At 49.6% G+C, this 24,611-nt stretch overlaps 4 protein-coding genes across 6 annotated transcripts; 2 read left to right on the forward strand and 2 right to left on the reverse strand.

Annotated features, from left to right (window-relative positions):
• The first annotated feature begins 3,970 nt into the window (after positions 1 to 3,970).
• Positions 3,971 to 6,450, forward strand: LOC121593543. Of its 3 annotated transcripts, none has more exons than XM_041915998.1 (4): positions 3,971 to 4,082; positions 4,170 to 4,473; positions 4,577 to 5,341; positions 5,419 to 6,450. In XM_041915998.1, exons 2-4 carry the CDS (start codon positions 4,331 to 4,333, stop codon positions 5,552 to 5,554), a joined length of 1,044 nt encoding a protein of 347 aa, XP_041771932.1. In that variant the 5' UTR covers positions 3,971 to 4,082; positions 4,170 to 4,330; the 3' UTR covers positions 5,555 to 6,450. The 3 variants fall into 3 exon arrangements, with proteins under 3 accessions (XP_041771932.1, XP_041771941.1, XP_041771950.1); XM_041916007.1 differs by having other exon boundaries at positions 4,189 to 4,473; XM_041916016.1 differs by having other exon boundaries at positions 3,974 to 4,082; positions 4,145 to 4,473.
• An 89-nt stretch (positions 6,451 to 6,539) lies between these two features.
• LOC121593535 (late secretory pathway protein AVL9 homolog) lies at positions 6,540 to 12,040 on the reverse strand. The gene is made up of 6 exons (XM_041915985.1): positions 11,444 to 12,040; positions 10,903 to 11,375; positions 10,649 to 10,810; positions 9,817 to 10,577; positions 9,528 to 9,711; positions 6,540 to 7,851 (listed from the first exon to the last, which is right to left on the reverse strand). Exons 1-6 carry the CDS (start codon positions 11,507 to 11,509, stop codon positions 7,374 to 7,376), a joined length of 2,124 nt encoding a protein of 707 aa, XP_041771919.1. The 5' UTR covers positions 11,510 to 12,040; the 3' UTR covers positions 6,540 to 7,373.
• Positions 12,041 to 14,462: 2,422 nt separating this feature from the next.
• On the forward strand, positions 14,463 to 17,407 carry LOC121592403 (probable cytosolic oligopeptidase A). The gene is made up of 2 exons (XM_041913821.1): positions 14,463 to 14,956; positions 15,112 to 17,407. Exons 1-2 carry the CDS (start codon positions 14,871 to 14,873, stop codon positions 17,306 to 17,308), a joined length of 2,283 nt encoding a protein of 760 aa, XP_041769755.1. The 5' UTR covers positions 14,463 to 14,870; the 3' UTR covers positions 17,309 to 17,407.
• Positions 17,408 to 17,431: 24 nt separating this feature from the next.
• LOC121592411 (solute carrier family 25 member 35-like) lies at positions 17,432 to 19,918 on the reverse strand. The gene is made up of 2 exons (XM_041913834.1): positions 18,212 to 19,918; positions 17,432 to 18,127 (listed from the first exon to the last, which is right to left on the reverse strand). The coding sequence occupies exons 1-2, from the start codon at positions 18,951 to 18,953 to the stop codon at positions 17,931 to 17,933; spliced, it is 939 nt and encodes a 312-aa protein (XP_041769768.1). The 5' UTR covers positions 18,954 to 19,918; the 3' UTR covers positions 17,432 to 17,930.
• Positions 19,919 to 24,611: the final 4,693 nt, after the last annotated feature.

The following is a 24,611-nucleotide window of genomic DNA, read 5'->3' on the forward strand; positions in this document are numbered from 1 at the left end:
ATAACGTGCAGTATATCAGAATAGGTTAATTATTATACTTCAACAATAAAATCAGCCCCAAATAGCCAGAATTTCTTAAGCAGCTCATTTTGGCACGCTAAAGATCGCTGCTCTAATTCGCCTTTTGCAGTAGATAAACAGCATCAAAGTTCTATGTGGGTCTTTCAAACAGCGCCTAAGCAGCTTCCTTATGCCACGATGCCAGGGATTATTTTTCTTTGTGTTTTTTTTTTCAAGCAAGCGTCATCGATAACATAAACAACAAGATTTGTTTCGTTTAAACACATATGTATATTTTTAAATCCTTTGTATTGATGAATTACACAAAATTTTACACAATTTGCTGATAATTCACAATCACTTCACTCATATTCATTCTTCAATTAACGAATCTAACTTGTGCAGCAGCAATGAGATTATTGCCGGCGTCCGTCTTTGACACTTTGACAAGAGCCACCTCGAACCGATGTCATGCATTAAAAAGCTATAAGTTCCACCAAGTTCAGTACCCTTTCTTAACAAGCCTTCAAGTTCCATCATGAACCTTACACATAGTGCTAATCAGCCGCAAAGTTCCAAAGAGTACCACGTGCCTGTTAAAAAGCTCCATAGTTCGGCAAAGTACCGTCTATCTCTTAATCAGCCACAAAGTACGACATCGGAACGATTTTTCGGTAAACAGCCCTAAATCAGCTATAAAGTACGAGCTGGCTATTTGGGGCGATAACACGATGAAAACTTCCCAAATAACCAAATCGGCCTTAACCCATTGTAAAGCCACTTCAAACCCACATTGGTTAGTGGTGGTCGATTCAGTCGTTAACCCACCAAATTTTAGAACAATTGGAGCTGTCAGTTCTAATAAGATGTATTGACCTTACCCACGCTTTCCAAACATGTTGACGAGAAAAAGATGGATAAAGTGCGGACTAAGGTCAATATTCTGAACATGATTTTAACACATCGATTACTTTAACTCATTCACTTACATCACAGCATAACTTCGGCAATATTATTAATAAATAAACTGTGAAGAGACCAGCGAAATGAAAGAGCCCATTCGCAAGTAAACAAACACACGCATCAATATCTTACAAAAATATGTTTCACAACAAACAAACTTAAACATACAAGTTTTATAGCTTCCTTTACACAATAAAACACATTTTGGGGTGATATATGTTGAGTAAATGAATTACCCGTGCATAAAAAAAACTGACTTCAACAAACATTGAAGTGGCTGCTTCTGTAGATGTGTGGTTTAACCCACCATACTGACAGTTGTTTTGCCTTGTTCGATGCAACTGGATTTTTAGCAGAGGAAATTGGTGGCGTTTTCGGTATCTTGGTTATTTGGGTTCTCTGTGTTTGTTTTGCCTTTCATATAAACGCAGATAAGCTTTTCCCAAGTGCTACACATCCACTAAACAACCACTAAATGGGTTCTAAACGACTCAAGCTCTATACCTAAACGGAGTATAGAAAGTCTTCGTTTAGCAGACGGTGAATGACTGATGCATTCCAAAAATAGCAATTCCTCGCTTTGAGGAGGATATTTGATAAAGCGGTTAAAGAGCACATTGTCATAACAAAATACACGATAATTCAAGACAAATTAAACATATTCTCATTGGAAAAACATGTAGTTCATAAAAATGGAGTTATTTTTATCAAAAAAATAAGATAATTTTCTAAAAATTAATCAGAAATTGGTGATAAAATATATCATTTACCTCATTGTCCGTGAGAAGCCCGGATAAACGGTGCTCCGTTTAATATCCGAAGCTAAGGCTAATTTCGTATGCACCCTACACAAAGCATGTCTGTTTTTGTTCAGACATGCATTCCCAAGTAGCCTTAAGAAACTCTATTTGATTATTAACAGTTTTTTAAAGCTTTTAAAAATCAAATAGAGTTTCTTAAGAGAATATGACATTGGACAGCGTTACATCATAACGACGTATTCCGTTACACTCGTTTTTATCGATTCGGGTTAATATAACACACAGTGTTTTTCAAATTTTATCTATACCATTTCCAATTTATTCAATATTCGGAAATCATTTTTTCATTCTTATGTATGTAATAATGCGTTTTTTTTACACCAAACCATTTTATTTATTAACTGTTTGAAAACTATGTGTTTTCTTTTATTCCTCTATTTGAATCTGCGGTGATAATAAAAAAATAATTTAAAAATAAAAAAATAAAATTTCATATGTTCAAATAATATATGTGAAGAGTTTGATAAAGTGTATGCAATATTTGCAAATGAGAAAAAATTTCATAAAATTTATATTTTCTTGGGAAAAATAACATGCTCTTGATGACGATAATTTTTGAGACATACTGTACATGGTCACGTACATGGCGCCTCCATTTCTTATGTCAAAAAGTTCGTCAAGCTTCGTGTGTGTAGCTTTTGTGTAGATGGCAACAAAACCAAGCGTCTGCGACAATTTCTATCAACTAATGTTTAATTTGTGTGTCATCATGATTTTATAACAGGTCAGTGTATCGATATTACCATTATCTTCACACGAGCTACATAAGTTTTATATTCCGCAGCATATTGGATTTGGATAGCGTTTGGACATCAAGTTTTTCGTCCACGGCTGCAGCTGACCTCCATGCTAATATAATGGAAGAAACCCATGGAATGAAAGAAACTTATGTGATAAAGTGACAATATGCAGTGACAAAACGATGAAATGTCGAATAAAAGTATTTGTGGTGAATTTATGCATTTATTCCAAGAAATATTAACACCTTCTGTTGTAACTTAACGAAGATCTAGAAAATGCATATAGAATGAGAAAGAGCAATACAGCCATCTCTGTCGATTTGTTCGTTGAGTTTGATATTTTTCGTTAAAAATACCGGCAAAATTTTAATTTTTAACGAAGCATTGACGAAGCCAGGAAAGCGTTACGCAGTGTTGTAAGCCCTAAAATTACTGCTGTATGGAAAGCTAAAAGTAATACTTTTAGGCATACTTTTAACGGTTTCTTAACGGGATTGTGCTACTTGGGTTTAATTGAAAATGGGGTTTAATTTACGTTATTTAGCTCTCCGACAATTGAATTCCTCTCGGTACAGAGTCTACCTAGTTAAATCCGAATTCATTTTTTGAAACATGGTAACTGTCAAACACGCTTTGAACTACCGATTCCAATTCTATACCCAAGCTCCCGACCACGCTGGTTTTCGCTGGTCTTTTCGGGGATAATTCGTTAACGAATTATCCCCGAAAAGACCAACGAAATACAGATCATTTTCGGGATAGTGAACACACGTGAAAGATGAACCCATGCAAAAAAGAGCTAAAAATAGAAATGAACATTCGGATTCACTCCCTCCACTCATGATCATGCTTCATCCTTGATGCTACCAACCACATCGCTAGTTCTACTTCGAATCACTTTGCCAGTTGCGCCACCATATTATTATTCATTATCGTGCTATTTACTGGTTTGTTTGTATGAAGGGGTACTGATACTAAAAGAATTAAAAGAAATAAATAAAACAATAAAAATAACAGATTAACTATTAAACACGCATTTCTAGCAATGAGTAAATGAGTTTGAAGTTATTGGAGCTGGATGTTTTAAAAATTAAATAAAACTTTAAATCATAAAAAAAAACAATAAAAATGGAATTGAACTCAGGTCGACCATGGTACTAACATTACACCATTAACATTTGACCATAACTAGTTCATGAACATGAATTGTTATCTATCACTTTTAAACCCTTCAAATATAGTACAATGAACAAAGAGATGTGTAAAAGTTCATCGATGCGTGTGAGAGAGTAGGGCTGATGAATAGAAAGAGATGGCATGAGTTTGTGTTCATTATCCCCGAAAAATTTCGCTTGGGTAAACCAAATCTAATAGCACCATAAATAATTTGTAGTACTACAGATAAACCGCGTAGTTCTGGTCACTCTGGCCGCTCGTCTAATAACATACACACACACACACTCATCCCCCGGTCCAAAACAAAGCGTCCGTGCGAGACGCTGCAAAGAGATTTTTTAAAACAAAACTTAGTTATTTACTTGGTAGCTTTTTGTTTTAGGTAAGTGTTCTATCTAAAATTCGTCTTTCACCTCGTGGTGCACAATTTATAATTTATGTCAGCTCCGATTTGATGTAAACTTGTTAGCTGCTGGTTACATTGGTAGGTGTGCTGGATTTGCATGCTCGACAGACGACGGAGAACGGTTTCAATGCTCTGCTACTGGTAGGATTTGTATTCGAGACGTGTTGGTAGGCTGGTTTGTGAGAAAGCAAGTATCAATTTCTCTGGCCCGACAAAATCGCACGATGAAGCGAAACCACTGGGGCAAGCTGGCGGACGGTTCGGACGACCGGAAGGAGCTGGATGCGAACGATCTCGTGCTGACGATGAGCAAGATGGACAAATTCCAGCAGATCAAGCTGCCGTACACCATCACCAGAGAGAAGCGGTAAGCAGCAGTTCTGTTTTTTCTTGGTCTTGGCCCTGCTTCTCCCTCTCATCCACATGCCATTTTGTTCTGCTCTGTCTCTCTCTCTGTTTCCCCCACACAGCGTACCGCTAAAGAACCCGCTCGTCACGCAAACGGTGGAGGTGATGAAGCAGACCGAAATGATCCAAACGCTCATCGACACGTACTCGACCAAGTCGGGCTGCAACTACATACTGAACCCGTGCCAGCTGATGCCGACCGTCCACTTTCCCGCGAGCAACGTGGTCGACCTGACGCGGATGGAGAAGATCACGCGCCCGTTCTGGTTCGTGCTGCCGGACGAGACGCCCTTTACGCGCGGCGACCGGCGCAACTACGTGAAGCTGTCGAAGCCGGTCGTGCTGCAGGCGCTGCGGAAGGCGGCCTGCGGCCTGCTGTGCATGGAGGGCTTCTCGGAGATAAACGAGTCGGCGCTGATCATGATAGTGGACGGGCTCGACCAGTACCTGCGGCTGCTGACGAGCGCGCTCCGGTCGGCCCGGTCCGAGCAGGACGAGGAGATTGGGCCGGTGCCGACGCTCGCGATGGTGCAGCGCATGTGCCACGGTATCGGGCGGGCCCCGGTCTACCAGCTGCACAACTACTACAAAAAGCTGATGACCAAAAACCGGGACGAGGTGCGGGAGTTCAAGGACATCTACCAGGAGTACGACCGGCTGCTGCAGGAGAACCAGCTGTCGGTGCAGAACATGCAGAAGCTGGGCGACCTGAAGGAGGAGGACTACATGAGCTTTCTCGATCCGCAGTCGCACTCGTCGAACGGCACGACCATGGACGGGACGGCGATGAACATTATCAACTTTATCAACGGCGAAACGGTTAACGGGTAAGCGTTGTCCTTAACGAGAAGCAATTGTGGAGTGGGTGTTAAATGTTCGTTTTTTGTTGTTGTTGCTTCCACAGTTTCAAGGACATTCTCGAGGGTGAGCTGCTGGAGAACAGCAGCACGCAGGACTCCTCCGATCAGATGCAGAACCAGCAGTTCTATCAGGCCGATTCTTCGTCACAGGGCGGGTTTGCCCCTTCCGGACCGATGTAGCAGTGCGCCGAGCAGCCGCCGCAGCAACGCTTTGCATTCTAGAATGATATTGGAAATAGGAATAAGTAAGTGACGGTGAAAACGTGTGGCTTTGGAAACATACGAGCACACACTGCTCAAGAAATGTAGGGATTTGGTCCTTTAGAATAGCTAATACAAAATGGATTGAGGCGAGATTAATGTTTAATTTGTTCCTAAAATGCAGCTGTTGGAAGCAATCAAGCGTATCAATAGAAGCATGGAGCCTGTATAGAAGTAAATTAGTTTCGCTTTTGCATCCCACTAGCAGAAGCAGCTTTTAAGAAGAGCAAATCAGTACGCAACATGACAAACAATGTACTACGATTTGTTACATGGGGGAGAGGGTGAGTTTAAGTTTTGTTATGTAACGTAAAATATATTTTTATTTTTTTTCGAATAACAAATGAGTAATAAACGAGGATTCATCTTCGTGCGTTCTGCGACAAAAAAAAAAGATCTCGCTACTTTTTATGTACTTAGCAGCCGAATGGTCTGTCGAATTTGGTTACCACGGTCGGAAAAGCTTAACACAGGATCGTCGCAGCAACGTTGCATTCCGTTACTGTGACGACCATAGTAGCATGCGATTCGCAAGTGACGACAGGCGATTGGAAGAAAATGGCACGAGAATCAACCGTAACGCTGTAAACAGGTGATACACCGATCCAACTCCTTGCAAACCCAATTCGTTTCAAACGAAAAGAAAACTGGTAGTTTGTGAGACATGCGTAACATATTAAACAACACATGTTATGGGAAATAGAATAATCAATTTGATGATGCTACAACATCTGGAGCCAAAGTCTGGAAAGATGGACATATTTATGGAGGACCAGGAAGATGGCTGGATGAAACAAACAAACTAAGGTATTGTGCGTTACGTAATTGTTGGATGACGCCTAATAGAGCAAGCTCATTGAGTCGCCATCGGTTGTAAATAAAGTATATCTGTACTAAAAAATAATCACATTTGCGCTATACATTTGTTTTTTATTGGTTTTATATTAGACACTCGCTTTCCTTGGTTCAACAACAAGCATTCTTCTTCCGGTTCGAAATGCCCTTGTTTAGGCGCTCTTTATCGCTAAGTGCACGCTTTGTGTCGGAAAGCGACCATCAACTCTCTCCTTATTTATCTCTCTCCCTCTCTCTCTCTCTCTCTCTCTCTCTCTCTCTCTCTCTCTCTCTCTCTCTCTCTCTCTCTCTTTCTCATTCGGCTAAGTGTAAGTATGCGTTAAACGAATATACGATTACTTCGAGCATTGATCGGTCAGACCCGGGCCTGGGCTTCTGGTCGGCAAGATTGTGCGCGGCGCGGTGCGTCAGTGGTATGCCATATTTATTAAGTATATCCCCCCCCCCCTCTTCAGTGAGGCACGCGCAAACATATGGTCCGATGGCTGCACCCTCTGCCCCCACCGGCACGAATGGCACACGCGCCCGCGCCCCGTCTAACGCTAGTTGTGTGACTGGCCGCATTTTGGCTTTAAGCTTTCCAGCGCCTGATTGTGCTGCTCTCCTGCAATAATATTCTTCCGAGTTTGCGTTTGCGATACAGTATTACAATAAATTTTTTTTGTAAATATATATACGTACATACGAGAGTGTGTGTATGTGGTTGGGAGGGAAAACACAAGGAACAAAACGGGGTTTGCGGGCTGCTTCGCGAGCCATCTGAGATCTGGGGGCGGTCCTGTCCTTCCCTTGTCTCGCACAAAAAACAGAGAACAAAACACTGTTCGGTTCTCTACAGTACCGTTGAGAGCGAAGCCGAAGCTGAGATGATGTCGCTGTATTTTTATGTGCGCCGCGGAATGTTCGTCTGGTCGGTTACGGCCTCGCCGGCCATTATTGTCGCCGTCGACGTCCCTCTGTCGAGCAGCTCGGCTTCCCGGCCAATCTCGACCACACTGTTGTTGGCGGTCGGATGGGCCGCCACCTCGGCCGTCGCTATGACGTGCTTGGGCGAGCCGGTTGCCTCGGCCGACTCGCTGGTACGATTGCGCTGCTCCCGACCAACGCTATCGTCGGTGGCGGCGGCGGCGGCGTCGTCGTCTGCGGCCCCGAGTTGATCCGATCCGATGGGCGACGGGTCCTGGGACGGTGGCTCCGAGCAGCCCTGCATTGTCATGTGTCCGCCCTGCGGGGTCGCGGTGAACGACGTCCACCAGCTGGAGAATGCACCCTTGGCGGTGGTGAGTGCACCGCCCACCGCCCGACTCGTGTTCGTAACGGCCTGGTTCAGCTTGCGCCCACTTTCGCTGTTCTGCATCGTTCTGAAAGTAAAGCAGTAAAGCGCAAGAGAATACAGTACAGATTAGTGATGCGATAAATGACGTTTTCATTGGAATCGATTCAGGCTAGCTGTGAAGTTTTCTGGAATCGATTTCGGGTAGAAGGTCCGGAATCAGTTTGCGGAATTGATTCCAGAATCGGTTCCGAAATTGGAATCGGCTCCGGAATCGGAATCGGAACCTACTCCGGAAAAGGAGTTGGTTCCGGAATCAGATCCGGAGTTGGTTCCGGAATCGGATCCGGAGTTGGTTCCGGAATCGGATCCGGAGTTGGTTTCGGATTCGGATCCGAAATTGGTTCCGGATTCGGCTCCGGAATCGTAATCGGTTCCGGAATCGAAATCGGCTCTGGAATCGAAATTGGCTCCAAAATAAGAATCAACTTCGGAATCGGAGTCGTTTTCGGCATCTCCATAAGAATAGGCGTTTGGGTCTTGTGTCAACTCCGACATCCGATTCCAGGATCAAAGCATTTTACTCTTAATTCTGTCAAAGTTAACTAAATTACTAATAATACACCTCATTTTATACTGTATGGTAACAAATGATGGTAAAAGATGTCGATCAGAGTAGCCTTAGTATTAAAATGTAATGGTTTAAACCACATAAGTATTTGCAGGGTTTTCCAAGCCAATCTCTAATATGCACAGCATTACAAGATTTTCCAAATCAGTTTTGAATGTAAACATTGTTATTCACTGCATGACATTTCATTTCCATCACAATAATTTTTAATTTCTACAGCATGATTTTCAACACGACTCAAGCTGCGTTTGTCAGTTCTTTGTTATATATTGAAAATCATGTGTTGAAACTGAAATTTCATTTTGAAACAAATACAGGGTTTTCCAAGTCAGTTTCGAATGTAAACATTGTTCTTCACCGCATCCAAGATATTTTTCAACAGCTATCAAATGGTTTATTTGTCAAACTCAAATCAAATAGAATTGTCAACCTCAGTCCAGCTTGTGATGCGTTGAAAATCAAGTGGAAGAATTGATAAATATTCGTGATATAAATACAACATTTGATAGCTGTTGAAAAACATCTTGCAAACAATGAAACATGTTGTTCACTTAGGAAATTGACTCGGAAAACTCTGTAAGGAATACAGAAGATGGTAATCCATATGAATCTGATATTTCATTTCCATCATAATAATTTTTAATCTCTTCCGCATGATTTTCGACACGTCACAAGCTTAATTGAGTTTGAAATTTCTTTGTGGTGTGTTGAAATTCATGTGTAAGAACTGAAACTTTATTTTTGATCAAATATACCATTTTACATACAGGGTTTTTCAAGTCACTTTCGATTGTACACATAATTATTAAACACATCCAAAATGTTTTTCAAATGTTGTCAAATGGTGTATTTGCTTTAATTCAAATTTCAGTTTTTGACATGACTTTCAACACATAACAAAGACCTGTCACACTCAATCCAGCTTGAGGCGTGTTGAAAATCATGTTGATGCAATTAAAAATTATTTTGATGGAAATGAAATGTCAGATTGATGTGGATTAACATCTTGCATGCGGTGAATAACAATGTTTACATTTGAAAGTGACTTGGAAACCCTATATTACATCCTTTTCTCTCCTACTTGTGCAAAAAATACTCAAACTTCTATTGTGTAGGTATAAAAAAACACTCACTGTGCGATTCGTAGCTTCATATCGGCAACGGAGAGCGTCCCGGCGAACGGGTGGCCCCCACCGAGCCCCTCAAAGGCGGGCACCGACCCACCCGCCGTTCGTTCCAGCCAGTCGCCATAGCAACGGGTCGCCTTAAACGCACCCATAAAGTGTGCATTGAAATGCTCAATTTCTTTGCTGCCGTCTGGAAGGGGAACGAGAAAAAGAGAGAGAAGAAAAAAAAAACAAATTAAATAACAACCAATGTAAATCGCGAAAGGAGGTATTTGCGGCTAAATAATTTCCCTACCCGCATTGAGGGAGGTTTTCAGCAGCGCCACCATGTACCCGTACAGCTGGTCCCGTATCCACGCCTCGCTGCCCTCCGCGTCCTCCTTCGGCGTTTGCACGTGCCGCACGACAAAGTCCACGAACCGCAGGTCCTCCGTGCTCAGCTGCATCTCGCGCTTCGTCTCCCCGTCCAGCACGTCGATGAGCGTCGACTCGACGTCGATCATGACGTCGGCCAGCTGGCGCTTGTGCTGGAACAGCACGTTCGACGCACCGATCATGTACCCCTTGACCGACGGATCGGTCAGCAGGTCCATGTACGGCAGCGAGATGTACGGCAGGCACAGGACGCCCTCGTGAAAGATGCGCAGCGGGGCGCCCCACTCGGACGGTTCGATCGCGTACAGGCTGGAAAAGTTGGACGCGATCGTGTCGACGCTCGTTTCGCGCAGCAGCGCGGCGGCCGGCCGTGCATTGGGGCCGGCGCCGTCCCCGCCACCCGCCGCCTCCATCGAGGACCCAGACGACGGGCTGGAGGAGGAGGAGGAGGAGGGGGTGGTGGTCGTTTCTTCGAGGGCGGCCTCCTTGGCGCTGGCGATACTGCGCCCGTCCGGATCGGTCAGCAGCTCGTCCGCTTCCCGGCAGGGGGCGATCGGCTCGTGCGGTGCCTCCTGCTCGGTGACGATCGCCGGGAGCGTAGTCCGGCACGGCGGGGCGTCGCCATGCTGCTCCTCGACGGGCGTGCTAAAGGTGGGCATGGGCGACATCGGCCGGGAAGTTCTGCAATAAAGAGACGGAGATTAACACTCGCTTCTAGGTAAGAAGGGATTGGCCGTTAAAAATAGACGCACTTAACGCAAGCCACCTGCTGGAAGCCTTTGCTGATCAGCTCCGGGTGCAGCGAGGCAATGCCGAGGATGAGGGCGCACGTGGGATGGACCGGCGAGCCGTAGCATATCACGCGCTTCTGCAGCAGAAGCAGCTTAAAGAGGATTAAGATTTTGTGCCGCCATCTGAGAGAGGGAGAAATAAAAAGAGAGAGAGAGAGAAATTGATATTGATACGCAATTACAAAGCAAAACCAAAGGCGCCCAACGCCGCTTACTTCAGTAACAGATCGCGCAGCGGCACGCCGACAAAGTGGAGCCGGGTCGAGCCGATCTCCTGCGGCTCGAGCGACACCAGGCAGGCGTTCAGCTGCTCGTACGCCTTCACCAGTATCTCGGTGGCGGAAAAGTCGCCCTGCTCGAAGAACGCCTGCGCAATCAGGGACAGCTTCACCTCGACGTAGCCGTAGATCGGCAGCGACAGCAGCGTGCAGACCGACTTCTGCACCGTGCTGCGCGTCAGGTCGGCCGTCCGTATCCGGACCTCCTCGAGCGCGATCTGCCGGTAGCAGGAGATGCCGTACACCGACTGCTCCGGATCGGTCAGGCTCGGCAGGTTGAAGCAGACGAAATCGCTGCTGAAGTTGTGCGAGCCGTCGGGCAGGGCGAGCGTTGGCAGGTACTTCCAGCCGGACGGACATTCGCCCTTCCCTTCCGTGCCGGCCACGAGCGGTGGGTACGAGAATTCCACCTGCCGGGAGGAAACAAGCGATGAGCAAGCGGCTCCTGGAAGTGCCCCCATTCTTCTCCCTTGCTTACCTGGCAGCCCTTCTTGTGGTGGAAGCCCACCACCAGGATGTGCAGTACCGGTTTTTGGTTTTGCATGTTTTTTTTGTTATTGTTGTTTGTTGTTGTTTCTCACAGCTCAATGGTAAATGCTACGGTGTGTGTGTGTGTGTGTGTGTGTGTGTGTGTGTGTGTGTGTGTGTGTGTGTGTGTGTGACTGTGTGTGTCCGTCCTCCTACGCCCACGCTACTACCGCCCGTCTACTTCCGTATGGTGGAGGCGCTGACCGTGCTGGCGGATGGTGGTGGGCGTGTACCGCGCTGCCCCTTTATCGGTCCTGCACCGGCCAACCACACATCGTGCGCTGGTTCGTCATCGAGTGAATCAACCGAAATGGTCGCGACACGCCAGGCGCGTTTCTTCTTCACTGTACTGTGTGCCTACGCCTACGATTTCGCCTAATTTCCTGTGCTGCCTTCTTCCCGACACGCTTACACACCGTTTAGTTTTCCTATTTTTCACCTACGCTTAGGAGGGGCAGACAGGAAATCGCTAGCAATTGGAAGAATCGCGAGATGAACGACTGGAAAGAAAGCAATGCAACTTTTTCTCCGTGTGTTTGCGAAAAGTTTCAACTGACAGCTGAGTTTGTTTACATCTGGTGCTTGTGGCAGGGGTGAGCAAGCGCTGGCTGTGGGTGTTTTTGCTTTCGCAAAGGCAGCGCTCTGACAGTGCCGTGTAGGTACGGTGGGCATTGTGCTGTCGTACACACACCGACGTTTGGGTTTTTTTTTTGGGGAGATTGTTTGTTCATTGTGAAGATAGTGTAAATTCGCTCTGATGATGCATTTAACGAAATGAGTAAGACGGGAAAATGTAGAGCTTACACAAAAATTGACTTTAAACCGGATTTATAACACTTTTATTGACCCTTGCAGCAAAATGAACCTTTTATTAGCTTAAAGAAACTGGTGACCCAAGTGCCACAGACTAAGCTTAAACGACTAAAAATTCTAATATCCATAGTTAAACAAAAAACGAATGCTCCACAGTAGTGAATCGATTCCGGATAGTAGGTCCGGAATCAGTTCCGAAATCGAAATCAGATCCGAAACCGGAATAGCTCCGAAATCAGAATCGGCTTAGAAACGGAGTCGGTTTCAGCATCTCCACAAGAATAAGCATTCGGGTTCAATGATGCTACGTATTGATAACAGCAAAGAATCAAAATTTACTCGTAAACGATCCATTCTCATGGAGATTTTCAGATTAATTTCGTTTCTGAAACTGATGCTATTTCTATTTCTGGAGTCTATCCTGATTACGTTACCGGGGCAAGGTCAATTCCGATTTCGGCGCCAATTTTGATCGCGGAATCGGCTCTGGAATCAGTTCCGAAGTCAACTCCGGAATCGGCTCCGCCGCCAACTCCGGAATCGGCTCCGGAATCAAATTGGGTAGGTCGGATTCCATGCTCCCACCACCACTCCATAGCTGTACAGGTGTGCTCATTAGATGGCGTTTTATAAATCATCATTTTAATGCTGTCCTTTTCTTGAAATTTATTTCACATAGCTTCGCTTAATCATGGCCTATATATCCTTCTAACTGCCCGAGCAAAAAATTTTAAGAATGGTCGTGTGATCAGGTCAAATACACGGGTATCAACACCATGAACCGAAGGACTGTGTAGGAACGAGGTCAAATATTAGCCAAAATAGGATTGGCCATCTTGGATGCCATTTGGCAGCAGAAAGCCCTTGAAAATTCATCATTCCCTCAAACATTTACTGTTACTACAGGCAAACATACTCTTCCTGTAAAATTTATGAACCAATTAACATTTTTCTTGCAATTAACAGATCGATTTATCATTTTAATCGTTAATAGACCCTACCAGCATTAAACGGCTTTGAAGGCATTCAGAAGGCATTTAAGGCCTTAGTCGCCTTAGAAGGCGAATAAAGATTTCAACCGAAACTTTCACGGCTGAAACGGGATCTCTTCGAAATCTTTCAACTTTTTGATTCAACGAGAACAGATAACTTGCCGCCATCTTAGCTTGTTTATATACTGGTTTTGCACCCTCACTAATGTAACTGCCAACTAGAGTAGTGACAACGCTTTTAGTTCCGAACCGAGAAAGCGTGTGTTCAAATCCTAATTTTTATTATCTTTTTCCTGTGTTTATTTCTTTTTAAATTAATATTTTGTTGCTATAATTAGAACAAATCAAATTTATGTGAAGCGAAATTTTAAAAACACCTTTTTAAAAAACATAATAATGACTATGTTTACCCTTCATAATCAGGATGGGAGAAAAATGTATCTCATTTCTCCTTTTACTAGAGTTATCGAAATAAGTTTGATATATTAATACCTTTCAACGGGTTGGTCTTTAACAACCGAATAATGCAGACCATATTTAATAAAGTGAAATAGCTCAGAGCTTAACGCAAGAGAACATAACATGTAAATCGTGCTATCGAATCTCACGCACATATCTGGGAACACTACAACAGCGCAATGCCGAAGACGCTTGTAAGGTTTTCTTTTGACAGTTGCAATTTCAAATTTCAAATTAAAAGCGAAATTTTTCAATGACATATTTCAAAGGCATTTAATTACTGCTAAATGCACTGCTGATCGCCTTCAATTCGCCGGCGATTATAAGGCGATTAGAAGGCATTTAACGGAAATTTGCGGGTAGGGGAATTTGAATCGAAAAGGGCTTTTAGATGTCAAACTGCCCGTAACAAAATTTTGGCTACTTGTCAAATCGTTCTACAATACGGGACCTCGTTCCTACACAGTCCTTGCCATCAACCATTAGTCAAAACTCATGCTTCATTTCGAAAATATCGATTTCGATCGATTGAAAATCGAAACAAACCGGTACTGATACAACTGTATGTTTTGTAGCGTAGCGCGCGTACGACAAACACAGGGTGACCAACGACTGTGTGCACATGTGCACGAACAGGCCGCACCGGGCTGTCCGGCTGACGTCAGCTTGACAGCCACGCTTGACAGTTGGCCCGCGGGGAGGAACAGTGGCCAAGAAGAATAAAAAAAAAACATCCAACCACCCCTTGCTCGGTAAATGCGCGAGCAAAGAGAGGAAGAAAGAAAAAACGCGAGAAACGTCCAGAGATACATTACGAAAACAAGACCGGGCGCGTGAGTGGATGTGCGTGTGTGTGTTTGTGGTGAGAAATTTCACAACAAAGTAAGAAAAGACCGACAGAAGGTGTGCCAGCGGGTGTAGGAAAGAGGAAAGGGGAGAAAGAAAAAAAAAGCAAAAAGGATATCCTACCGGAAGAGTCCGGGCAAAACATGAGTATCCTTTAACTACGACCACACCGGCAGCAGACCAGACCAGACACGAACGAAGCATCCGGGCGGGCAAGGAAGGAACGACATCCCGCACGCGTGTCTGCCCCAAGCAAAGGCCCCCGCGATGGCCGTTTCCTTTTGTGGCAAGCGACTGCTGCTAACGAGGACGAACCTGTTTGCGAACCCGCGGCGTCACGGGTACATAGTGCTGTAAGTATGTGCGTTCTAGACTCGCCCAAACGTTCAAGGTCATCGTGGCCGGGCGGCTGTTACCCGCACGGGACACTGCGCCATTTTCGGCAAAACGGGGTTTTTCTTCTTCTGCTTTTTGCTTTCATTACTCCCTTCGCCGCCCCTTCTTGCAGAGTGCCCGAGATCGGGGAGGATCTGCCGGAGAAAAACCCACTCTCCAGCGCGACCGGCCTGCCCGAGTTTAACAATGTGACGATCGAGAAGTGTGTCGGCGCGATCGGGCAGCAGGCGATCGCGGCGGAGAAGAGTGTGCGGGCGATCGAGGAGCGGCTGGAGCAGGCGGCGGCCGGCACCGCCCCACCCGTGACGGACGTCATCAAGGACATCATACTGCCGCTGGAGGCGACGGGCGCCCCGCTCGAGACGACCTGGGGCATCGCGAAGACGCTCTACCTCGGCAACAGCTCGCGCATGCCGACGAAAAGCTACCTGACGATCCACGAGCGGGCCCGCGGTGCCCGGCGGGCCAAGTTCAACAGCGTGCCGATCTACCGGACGCTCAAGGGGGCGCTCGCGGAGGGCCGCACCAAGCCGGACGGCGAGCTGGGCGGCGAGGAGCGCCGGCTGCTGCAGAAGTACGTGCTGGAGGCGAAGCTGAGCGGGATCGAGGTGGACGGGTCGTCCAAGCTCGAGCTGAACGAGATACTGGAGCGGCTGGCGCAGGAGCGCTCGCGGTTCGCCGGCAAGCGGGACGTGGCGGTGAAGAAGTACCAGCAGGTGATCGAGGACCCGGCGCTGATGAAGGAGTTCCCGCCGAACCTGCTGCAGTCGCTCGCGACCGACCCGAGCCAGGCGATGAAGGGCCCGTGGCGGATCACGCTGCAGCCGGCGGTCGCGGAACGCTTCCTGGAGTACTGCGGCGACCGGACGCACCGCTGGAACCTGTGGCAGGCGGACACGCGCAAGTGCTCGATCCACACGGACAAGTCGCTGGAGAACAGCTCGCACCTCGAGTCGATCCGGGCGCTGCGCAAGCGGCAGGCCAAGCTGCTCGGCTACGAGTCGTACGTGCACATGTCGATGGAGACGAAGATGGCCGGGTCGGTCGAGGCGGTGCGCAACGCGCTGGACGAGCTGCACCGGTACGCGAAACCGGCCGCCGACGGGGAGCTGTCCACGCTGGAGCGGTTCGCGGGCGAGCAGGGCTTCCGCGGTCCGCTCGACATCTACGACGTGCCGTACTGGAAGCGGCGCCACCTGGCCACGGTGCACCAGTTCGACCAGGAGGCGCTGAAGGACTACTTTCCGCTGCCGCGCGTCCTCGCCGGGCTGTTCCAGCTGGCCGAGCAGCTGTTCGGCGTGCGCATCGTCGAGCGGGTCGGCGTGGACGTGTGGCACGAGGACGTGCGGTTCTACGACGTGCTGGAGACGGGGCCGAACGCACCGGCCGACCCGATCGGGGGCTTCTACACGGATTTCTACTCGCGCGAGGACGAAAAGCTGGCCGTCGCCGACAATGCCGGCTGGATGGTGGGCATCGGCAGCCGCAGTGCGGCGGCCCCCGGCGCCCGGCCGCTGGCCGCCCTGATCTGCAACTTCCCGGCGCCACTGTACGGCAAGCCGTCGCTGCTGACGCTGGACGACGTGCAGACGCTGTTCAACCGGTTCGGCAAGGCGCTGCAGCATCTGCTGACGGTCTGCCGGTACAGCGACGTGGCCGGCCTGTCCAACGTCGAGTGGGACGCGGTCGAGGTGAGCGGGCACGTGCTGACGCACCTGCTGCACGACGCCGGCACGATACGGGCCATCTCGGCGCACTACACGAACGAGGACCCGCTGCCGGAACCGTGCGTGGAGGCGATCCAGCGCCGCCGCACGCACCTCGCCGGCTACCGGCTGTGCCGCGAGCTGTACCTGGCCAATCTCGACCTGCAGCTGCACCTGACCAGCGACTACTGGCTGGACGTGATGCGCAAGCTGTACCCGCACTACCACCCGTTCCCGCTCGACCGGAAGGACGCCCATCCGTGCTCGCTGGTCGCGATCGCGTCCGGCGACTGGGGCGCCGCCTACTACGGCCACCTCTGGTCGCGCATGATCGCGGCCGACGTGTACAGCGCGTTCGCGGAGGCGAAGGAACCGGCCGCCCGGCAGGAGGTGGGCCGCCGGTTCCGCGACACGTTCCTGGCGCTCGGCGGCGGCTGCCATCCGGGCGAGGTGTTCCGGCGCTTCCGCGGGCGGGATCCGTCCCCGACCGCCCTGCTCCAGACGCTCGGCATTTACAAGCCGCAAACGGTGGGCGGCGGTGGTGGATCCGCCGCGGCACACCCGAAAGCGGCCGGGAAGGAGGAACAGCAGCAGCAGCAGTAGTAGGTGGCGAAAACGGGCAATCTGCGTTTGCAGAAAATTTGCATCCCTTTTTTTTTGTTGTTGTTAATGTTGGTGTACAAATAATCGCACACAGACACACATACGAAACGAGTTGAAAGTTTAAAGAAAGGGCTCAGACTTGTGTCGTTCGACACACCCCCGACTTGCAGCTGCGAACGAACATAGCACATGCTCAGCGGTTTTTTTTCTTTTTATTTTTGCCTATTTTTTTGTTTGTTCAGAAGCCTCTAGTTTTAAGTAGTACTGGTAGCATATGATGCGTTACGCGTAATGATTCTAGTGGTAATCATAATAAAAAAGAGAAGAAAAATAAAACAGCAAAATCGCACAAATTGTGTTTATACTACGTTAGGCAACACTCGGTTTTTTTGTTGTGTTAGTTTCGTTTTGGCTGCTTTTCCGCGGTGCAGCAGCATTCATTCTCCTTAAAACGCTGGAAATCGACCCCTCTCTATCTCTCCCCGCCTATTAGATTTGATCGCACGACCTGTCGGGTGCTAACCCGAGCGTCGTGCCATTGAACAACGAGACTGCTCGATTCTCCACCGACTGATAAGCAACAAAAACGCTCTAGCTCTAAAAATTAGTTGTATTGCTTGTCCTAGTATCCGTAGTAGAGATCACGCCACTCCTTGAACTGATCCCAGAACGTCAGATTGAGGATGGTGTGGGGCGCGATGCGCCAGTAGTTCGGCACGAACCCCTTGTACAGCCCGTGCAGGCCCTCGGTCCGGAGCGTTTTGGTGAAGCAGTCGGCCACGCTCCGGTAGAGCAAGCCGCGCCCATTCGCATCGACACCTGTCCCCCAGTAATAAAAAGAAAAGAGAAACCGAAACCATAAACAAAACAGCAGTGCGTAAATGAGGTGTAACGCTCTCTCACCCTGGTTGAAGAGCCGCGTCGCGATCACGTCGAACGGTGACATGAAGACGCAGGTAAAGAACCCGCTCACCATGCTGGCGGCGAACGCGTTCACCGCGACCGAGTCGCGCGCCCACTCGAACTGCCCGAACAGGTCCTTGCAGGTGGAGAACGTGGCGAGCTGGGCGGACGAGCCGACGGCGGTGCGCGTCACGATGCCCGGGTAGCCCCGCCACAGCCCCCGGATGCCGCGCTCCCGGTAGATGCCGGTCAGGGCGGCCAGCGTGCCGGTGTGCCGGTGCTGGTAGCCGACCGCGTACTTGCCGTGCGACCGGGCCTGTATCTGCGTCTTCACCATGTAGAACGGGCAGGCGACGGTCGAGCCGATGACGCCGCTCAGCCCGCCCCAGCCGATCGAGCGCAGCAGCGTGCCGGCCGGACTGGCACCCCTCGTCCACTCGCAGTTTTCCGCCGTCTGGTAGATGCCGAGCCGGACGCTGTTCATCGCGAACTGGAAGGCGAGCGCGGACACGAGCCCCTTCTGCAGGCCGAGCACGCCCTCCGACCGCAGGATCGAGCGGAAGGAGCGCACCACCGAGCTGTACGGATTGCTGGCGGGGGTGGTGGTGGGTGTGGTGCCCGGGGCACCACTGGTTCGCTGTAGCAGCTCGCCGTGCAGCTGCTGGCGCGTCTTGATCACGTCGAACGGGTTGCTGAAGAAGCCGGCACAGGTCGCCGCACAGCCCCCGAGCAGGAAGTCCATCTTCAGGAGCACTGTGAGGAGTCGGGGTGGGGGGGGGGAGTATTTCGGGGTCGGGGAGTGGGAAAGGTTACGATCACCGAGTAGCGGGCTCAACAGTTGCTTGCAAAAAACACATCACACACTAACCCCGAAGGCAAAGGGGCACACGAGCAAACGGCGTTAAGGGGCCGCCGCCCGCCCTTGCAGCAGAAGCTTCGTAGTAGCAGTTCTTGGTTCGTAGTTCTTCGCTCCAGCACTTGCACGCGCACTCACTTGCGGCCTACTTCACCGCCACTCACCGCTTCCGCAATGGAAACGTGACGCGGACGTGACCGATGATCCTCCTCTGCCGCACACCGGGCACCATGTTTGCGAAGCTAGTCTTCTGTGAGATCAGTTATGTAAGGGCACACCGAGAGACACACAACACACACACACACACCGCTGTTGCTGAGAGGTTGTATTGCCAGATCGCCATCGGGGTAGGGTTTGCCGGGTTGCACCCGAACCTCTCGACCGATGCCTGAGGCCCTTCCTGCGAGCCCTATCCGTCACCGTTCAACTGTCACACGGTCACTCGGCCAGTCCTCGGCAGCCCTGCTGGACGCCCATACCCGACACACTCGGTCGTCGTCTCGGTCGTCGGCAGTCATATGAGCGGCCGACGGCACCTCGGCAGCAGCTCGGAAAACAAGGGCCGGCGACACAGTGCTCCCCATGCGCTGCTGCAGCTACTGTGCTGCACTTTGCACCTGCGACTGAGTGAGAGGGGGAGGAGGAGTAGGAGGCGATGGGCTATATATATCTACATCGCGGCCGTACGATCGCGCCGAGCCAAAGACTCGTGTAGATGCGCGATGACTTGGCGATGACGGACTCGGCCGCTTTTTTGCTCGGGGTTTGATTTCAGTGCACGGTGCGGGACGGCACAGCCACTGCACGCAGGCGAAACATGAAAACAACCCGGAAATTGAGGGTTCAAAACAAAGCGCTGTGAAGCATGTGACAGCTGTGTTGACTGTGCGAATTGTGGGCGCATGCGCCTGCTGGAGGAAGTCATTTCTGGAAGGGGACATATTGTAGTATGTAGTGCGGGATTTGAAGGCAAGTTGTGCCTAAGACATGCCTCCAAACACCAGATGTCACTAGCTGGCATCTACGAAATCGATAGTGTACTCAGCCCTCCCAAACCCCAATTCAGAACCATTAGTACATTATGGTATCTTGTCTGTATGCTCATGGAGCAAAGAGGATTTGCTTGGTAACGAACGCCATTCACGATGCCCACAAACCAGGAAGACTTGAACTTGGAATTTTAGATGTAGTGATGAGAAATTAAAACAAAAATGAAATTGAAAGGTCCTAGAGGTGTTAAAATGGAACAGAACGGATAGGTTCCGTAGGTTCAGAACCAGCATTCTGAACTCATAGCTCTGAACCAACGGTTTCCAACTGAAGCTACCGGTCCGACTGAACATACAGGATCTACCAAACCTCTCTATCTCTTGTTGGCCAGCTCAGAATAGTGCACGTCGGTGTGATATCGCCCGGTCAACAATCATTCTTCAGGATATTCGGCTGCAGCCTCTCATCCATATAGACATCCGAGCTCCAACAGCTCTCGCTTCACCTGATCCAGCTATCGAGTTCTCTGTGCTTCTGGGCCGCCGAACTGGGGTTCGCTGTCGAACACTTTGTTGGTGGGGCATGAGTCCGGCATCCTCATAACATACCCTTTGCCACCGTCAGAATGCTCGGTTCGCCGTACTGCTCAGCAAGCTCGTGGCTCGTGGATTCGCTCAAACACTCCCAGAGCGTTTGCATCCTCCACTCGAACAAAGCGCAAAGTCTTCTAGATCTCAGCAATGAAGCCCATAGTATGCATGATTCTTCTACTGAATGCGCCTCCAGATTTCGCTGCTGATGTCGTCGTTCGAAGTAACAACCTTCCTAAGATAGCAGAACTCTTCTACTACCTCGAGGTTGACGTCGCCAAATAATACACTGCTTCCCAGATGGTCTGAGTCTCCAGCAAGCAGGTACTTCGTCTTCGTCACATTCATTCTCAATCCAATTCCTGCTGCTTCGCGAGTCTGGTGTACACCTCACACACCTTCGCTGTTGTCCTGTCAATGATGTCGATGTCATCATCGAAGCCAAGAAATTGGAGGTCTAGAGGACCGTGCTATGGATGTTGTTGTCTAGCCCTGTGCTTCGAATGACATCTTCCAGCGTGATGTTGAAGAGCAGACAGCTGAGTGCGTCACCTTGCCTTAGACTTCTGTGAGATTTGAACCACTGCATGATGTTCCATAGCTCATCGCAATCTATGATGTCGAAGGCCGCCTTGAAGTCGATGACCTGGTGGTGCGTAGGGACTTCTGGAGGACCTGCCGAAGAGTAAAAATTTGTTCAGTGATGGATTTGACTCCAGCAAAGCCAGCTTGTTAGCTGCTGGCGAAATTTGTAGCAAAGGGCATACCAAGCCTACCAGGTTCAAATGTGTTGAAATAGTTCCTAGTAGGTTCGCTCCAAAAAGCGCATCACTAGTTTGATATTCCCGCGTGCTCGGTTCAGATGTCGCCGTAGGGACATGGGACACATCGGGATGAGATACAGAGAGAGAGAGAGAGAGAGATAAGTATAAAAAGAGAGTTAGTAATAAGCGACATACAGCGAGAGAAGTAGAAAGGGAGAGAGAAAGAGAGTTATTAATAAGCGATATACAGTGATGGTAATGGATTTATTTATAGTTCCCCATGCCCGCGTTACTAAGCCGTGGAAGCCGCGATGGCGGAAGCAATATGAGGAACCGGGGAGTCCGGGGAAAGCTGCTGGCGGTTGTTGGAAAAAGCATACGCGGAGGGTCGCTGTTTGACCGCTTCCACACACAAATAAATAATTGGAGGATATAAATTTTGTTCGTCCGTACGGAGGGAGGTAACGCGAGAACGCCCCAGGCCGATGCCGGTTCTTGTAATCGTGTACGTGCGTATCTAAATTTGCTCAGCCTGTGCGGCCTTGGAAGAGGTTGAATGCTGCAGGGTGCAGTAACACAGGCAGCAGAGAACAGATGAGCATGCGGGAGGAGATGTAGTTTTGGAGGTGGTTTGAAAGTGAAACCGTCGGTTTGAATGGAGAGGCGTCGTTGGAGGTGTTCAAAAAAAAAGAAAACGACTTCTCGGAGGCTCGTCCCCTGTTTTTGGAAGCTTTCCTGATGTGCTGGAAGCTTTCGCACTTGCAAGGGATTCGTTCGGTGGACATTGAAGCTTTCAGGTGCAGCTTTCACACACGTACACGCTACGGTTCTGAACTAGGCTAGTCTCGGGTAGCTGTGGCCTCACGGCTTCTTGGGATGTTCAATGTCAGACTGCCAACGAATGGGTTTTTTTTCTAATTTGCACAGATCCAATCCTCGATGCCCCAAGTGAGCGACGAGTTTCGGATGTCAATCAACGACCGGCCGATGACATCACGGACATCCGCAGCATGGCAGATAGCCAATCAGACACTCTACCGGGGTCTGCGCACCAGCGTAATGGCGCATTTGCACCAACCGGGCCCGTTGGTAGGTCTTCTGGTAGGACGCGGGACTGCGAAGCGACGCTGAGTGGCCCTATTAATCTTTCGCCTCCGGCTCGACAAAGCGCTGCGAAATTGGCGGCTTCGCTAGTCGAGCTCACCGAAAATAAAGTCGAGCACGCAACCGACCGAACGGTCGCGGCAAATACGCAACGCGCTGCGTGCGCTCCAGAAGCGTACACGCGGGCACGTTTCAACGCGGGCCCGGTCGGAAGGGGAGGTTATAATATTTCATTTCCCTGGAAACGGTTGTGCGATGGGAGGACCGGAGGGGGGGGGGAGGGGGTTTTACGATCCGTCACATTATCTCATGGGACCGCGAGCGGCGGGTGTCGCCCAGACCCGAAGAAACCGACCGGTCGGTGGAGAGGATGTGTGCGGCATCCAGCGAGTGTCCTATAAATAGGCGGTCCGCAGTCTATTTCCAATTCCAACGTGGGGGGGTGGGGCGAAAAAGGGACCAAACCTCCAAGTAAATGGATAGGCGCGCGCTCGTTAAATTCGCAGTGAAGTGGGCCGGCCGCAGCATCTGCCGAGGGAGGTTGTTGGCCGCCGCCTGGTGGACAGATGATGATTTATGCGAGATTCGGTCAGGCGGCAGAGATGCTGATGACGGCGGTGAGGCCCGCTCGATGGTTTGCGAGGTGTCTTTGTGTGTGTGTGTGTGTGTGTGATTGGGAAAACCAAAGCCGCCAAGAGTTGACAGTGCAGTGCAACACTGCGACACGGGAAAGTTGAAGCTATTTTTCCTTTAAAAAAAAAAGTAGGGAAACAATTCCAGCGCTCCACTGAAACACCTGTTGGGCCCCTTGCTGGCACCACCGCCCAAGCAGCCCAAGCGCAACAGATGCCTTCCCGCCCTGTCCCGCTCCTTCCTCTAATGGTTTCCGCTTTTGAAAGGCATAATCTAATTGGCACGCTGCGCCGCATCCAACCAGTCCGGCATGCAACCGCCCTTTGCACTGCTTTATAGGCCTGTGTGTGTGTGTGTGTGTTGAAATGCAGTGCCCTGTGCTGATGGGGCTCGCCGTATACTAAAAACACTCCAGCGAAGGATCCAGCAAGCGTTACGGGCGTTACATCTGAGCAAGGAAACCAGCCGGGAAGCCATCTTTGCCCTCATCGCTGGACGCTGCCGGACTGCGGGATGCTGCGGCAGTTTTGGTGTCCTGCGATCCATCATCCCCTTTCCCCCACTCCACTGGTCACTCACTTGGGCTACCGGCTGTAGTGGGACTTGGGCGTGAGTGACCACTTATCATATAATCACACGCATCGCAGCACTTTGGAGGGAAACGAGCGCGCCAATCCCACTCCACCTCTTCCCCCCGATTGCCGCAGTTACAGAGTACACACCGTCTGCAGATGTGCAGATGTTCGGGCCCCGGACCGCTGCTCTGCAGAGGCACTCCCGAGAGTGTGTGTGCGCGCGCGCGCACACCGTGAACCGCCTCGTGAACTCGCCGTGTGTTATCAGCGCTATCAGGTGGCCCGTGAGGGAGGACGGGGGGGAGGGGGCGCCTATGCTCATCCACCCACTAATGCTAATCCGGACGCTATCCGTCCCGGGGCAGCCGACAGACAGCTGCAAGCCGAGCCCGATGAATAAGGCATCATGCATTGCCTGGGAAAGCCGGAACATAAGGTGACACGTTACCTTTCATCAATCCTGTTTGTGTGTTGGTGAGAGTGAGAGAGAGGGAGAGGAAGGAATTAAAACACTCATGCACACAACTTCCTTTAAAAATGGCTGGCGAGTTGTGTTGCGAGGAAACGAAAACCAAAAAAAAAAAAACGTCTTCCGGCCAACGGGGCCAGTTTGTGTTTGTTCACCTCTCCCGCTGCTTTGCTGTTTGCAGAGTGGGAAAATGCCGACCCAAGCCTTAACTTCCGGGTTTTGTTTTACTAGCTCGTCCCTTCCCCCCTCCTCCGCCCGTGCTTCCTCTTTTCCGAGGCAAACAAACGTGTTTTTTCTTGCGTTCGTTGCTTGCTTACACAAACAGACACACAGCAGTCTCGCTAAGCAAGCGAACTAATGCAGTTATTATTCATTACCCACGGGGGAGAGAGGGGGAGGAGCCTATGAGAAAAGGAACC

The sequence above is a fragment of the Anopheles merus genome, chromosome X, assembly GCF_017562075.2.
Source record: "Anopheles merus strain MAF chromosome X, AmerM5.1, whole genome shotgun sequence".
NCBI lineage: Eukaryota > Metazoa > Arthropoda > Insecta > Diptera > Culicidae > Anopheles > Anopheles merus.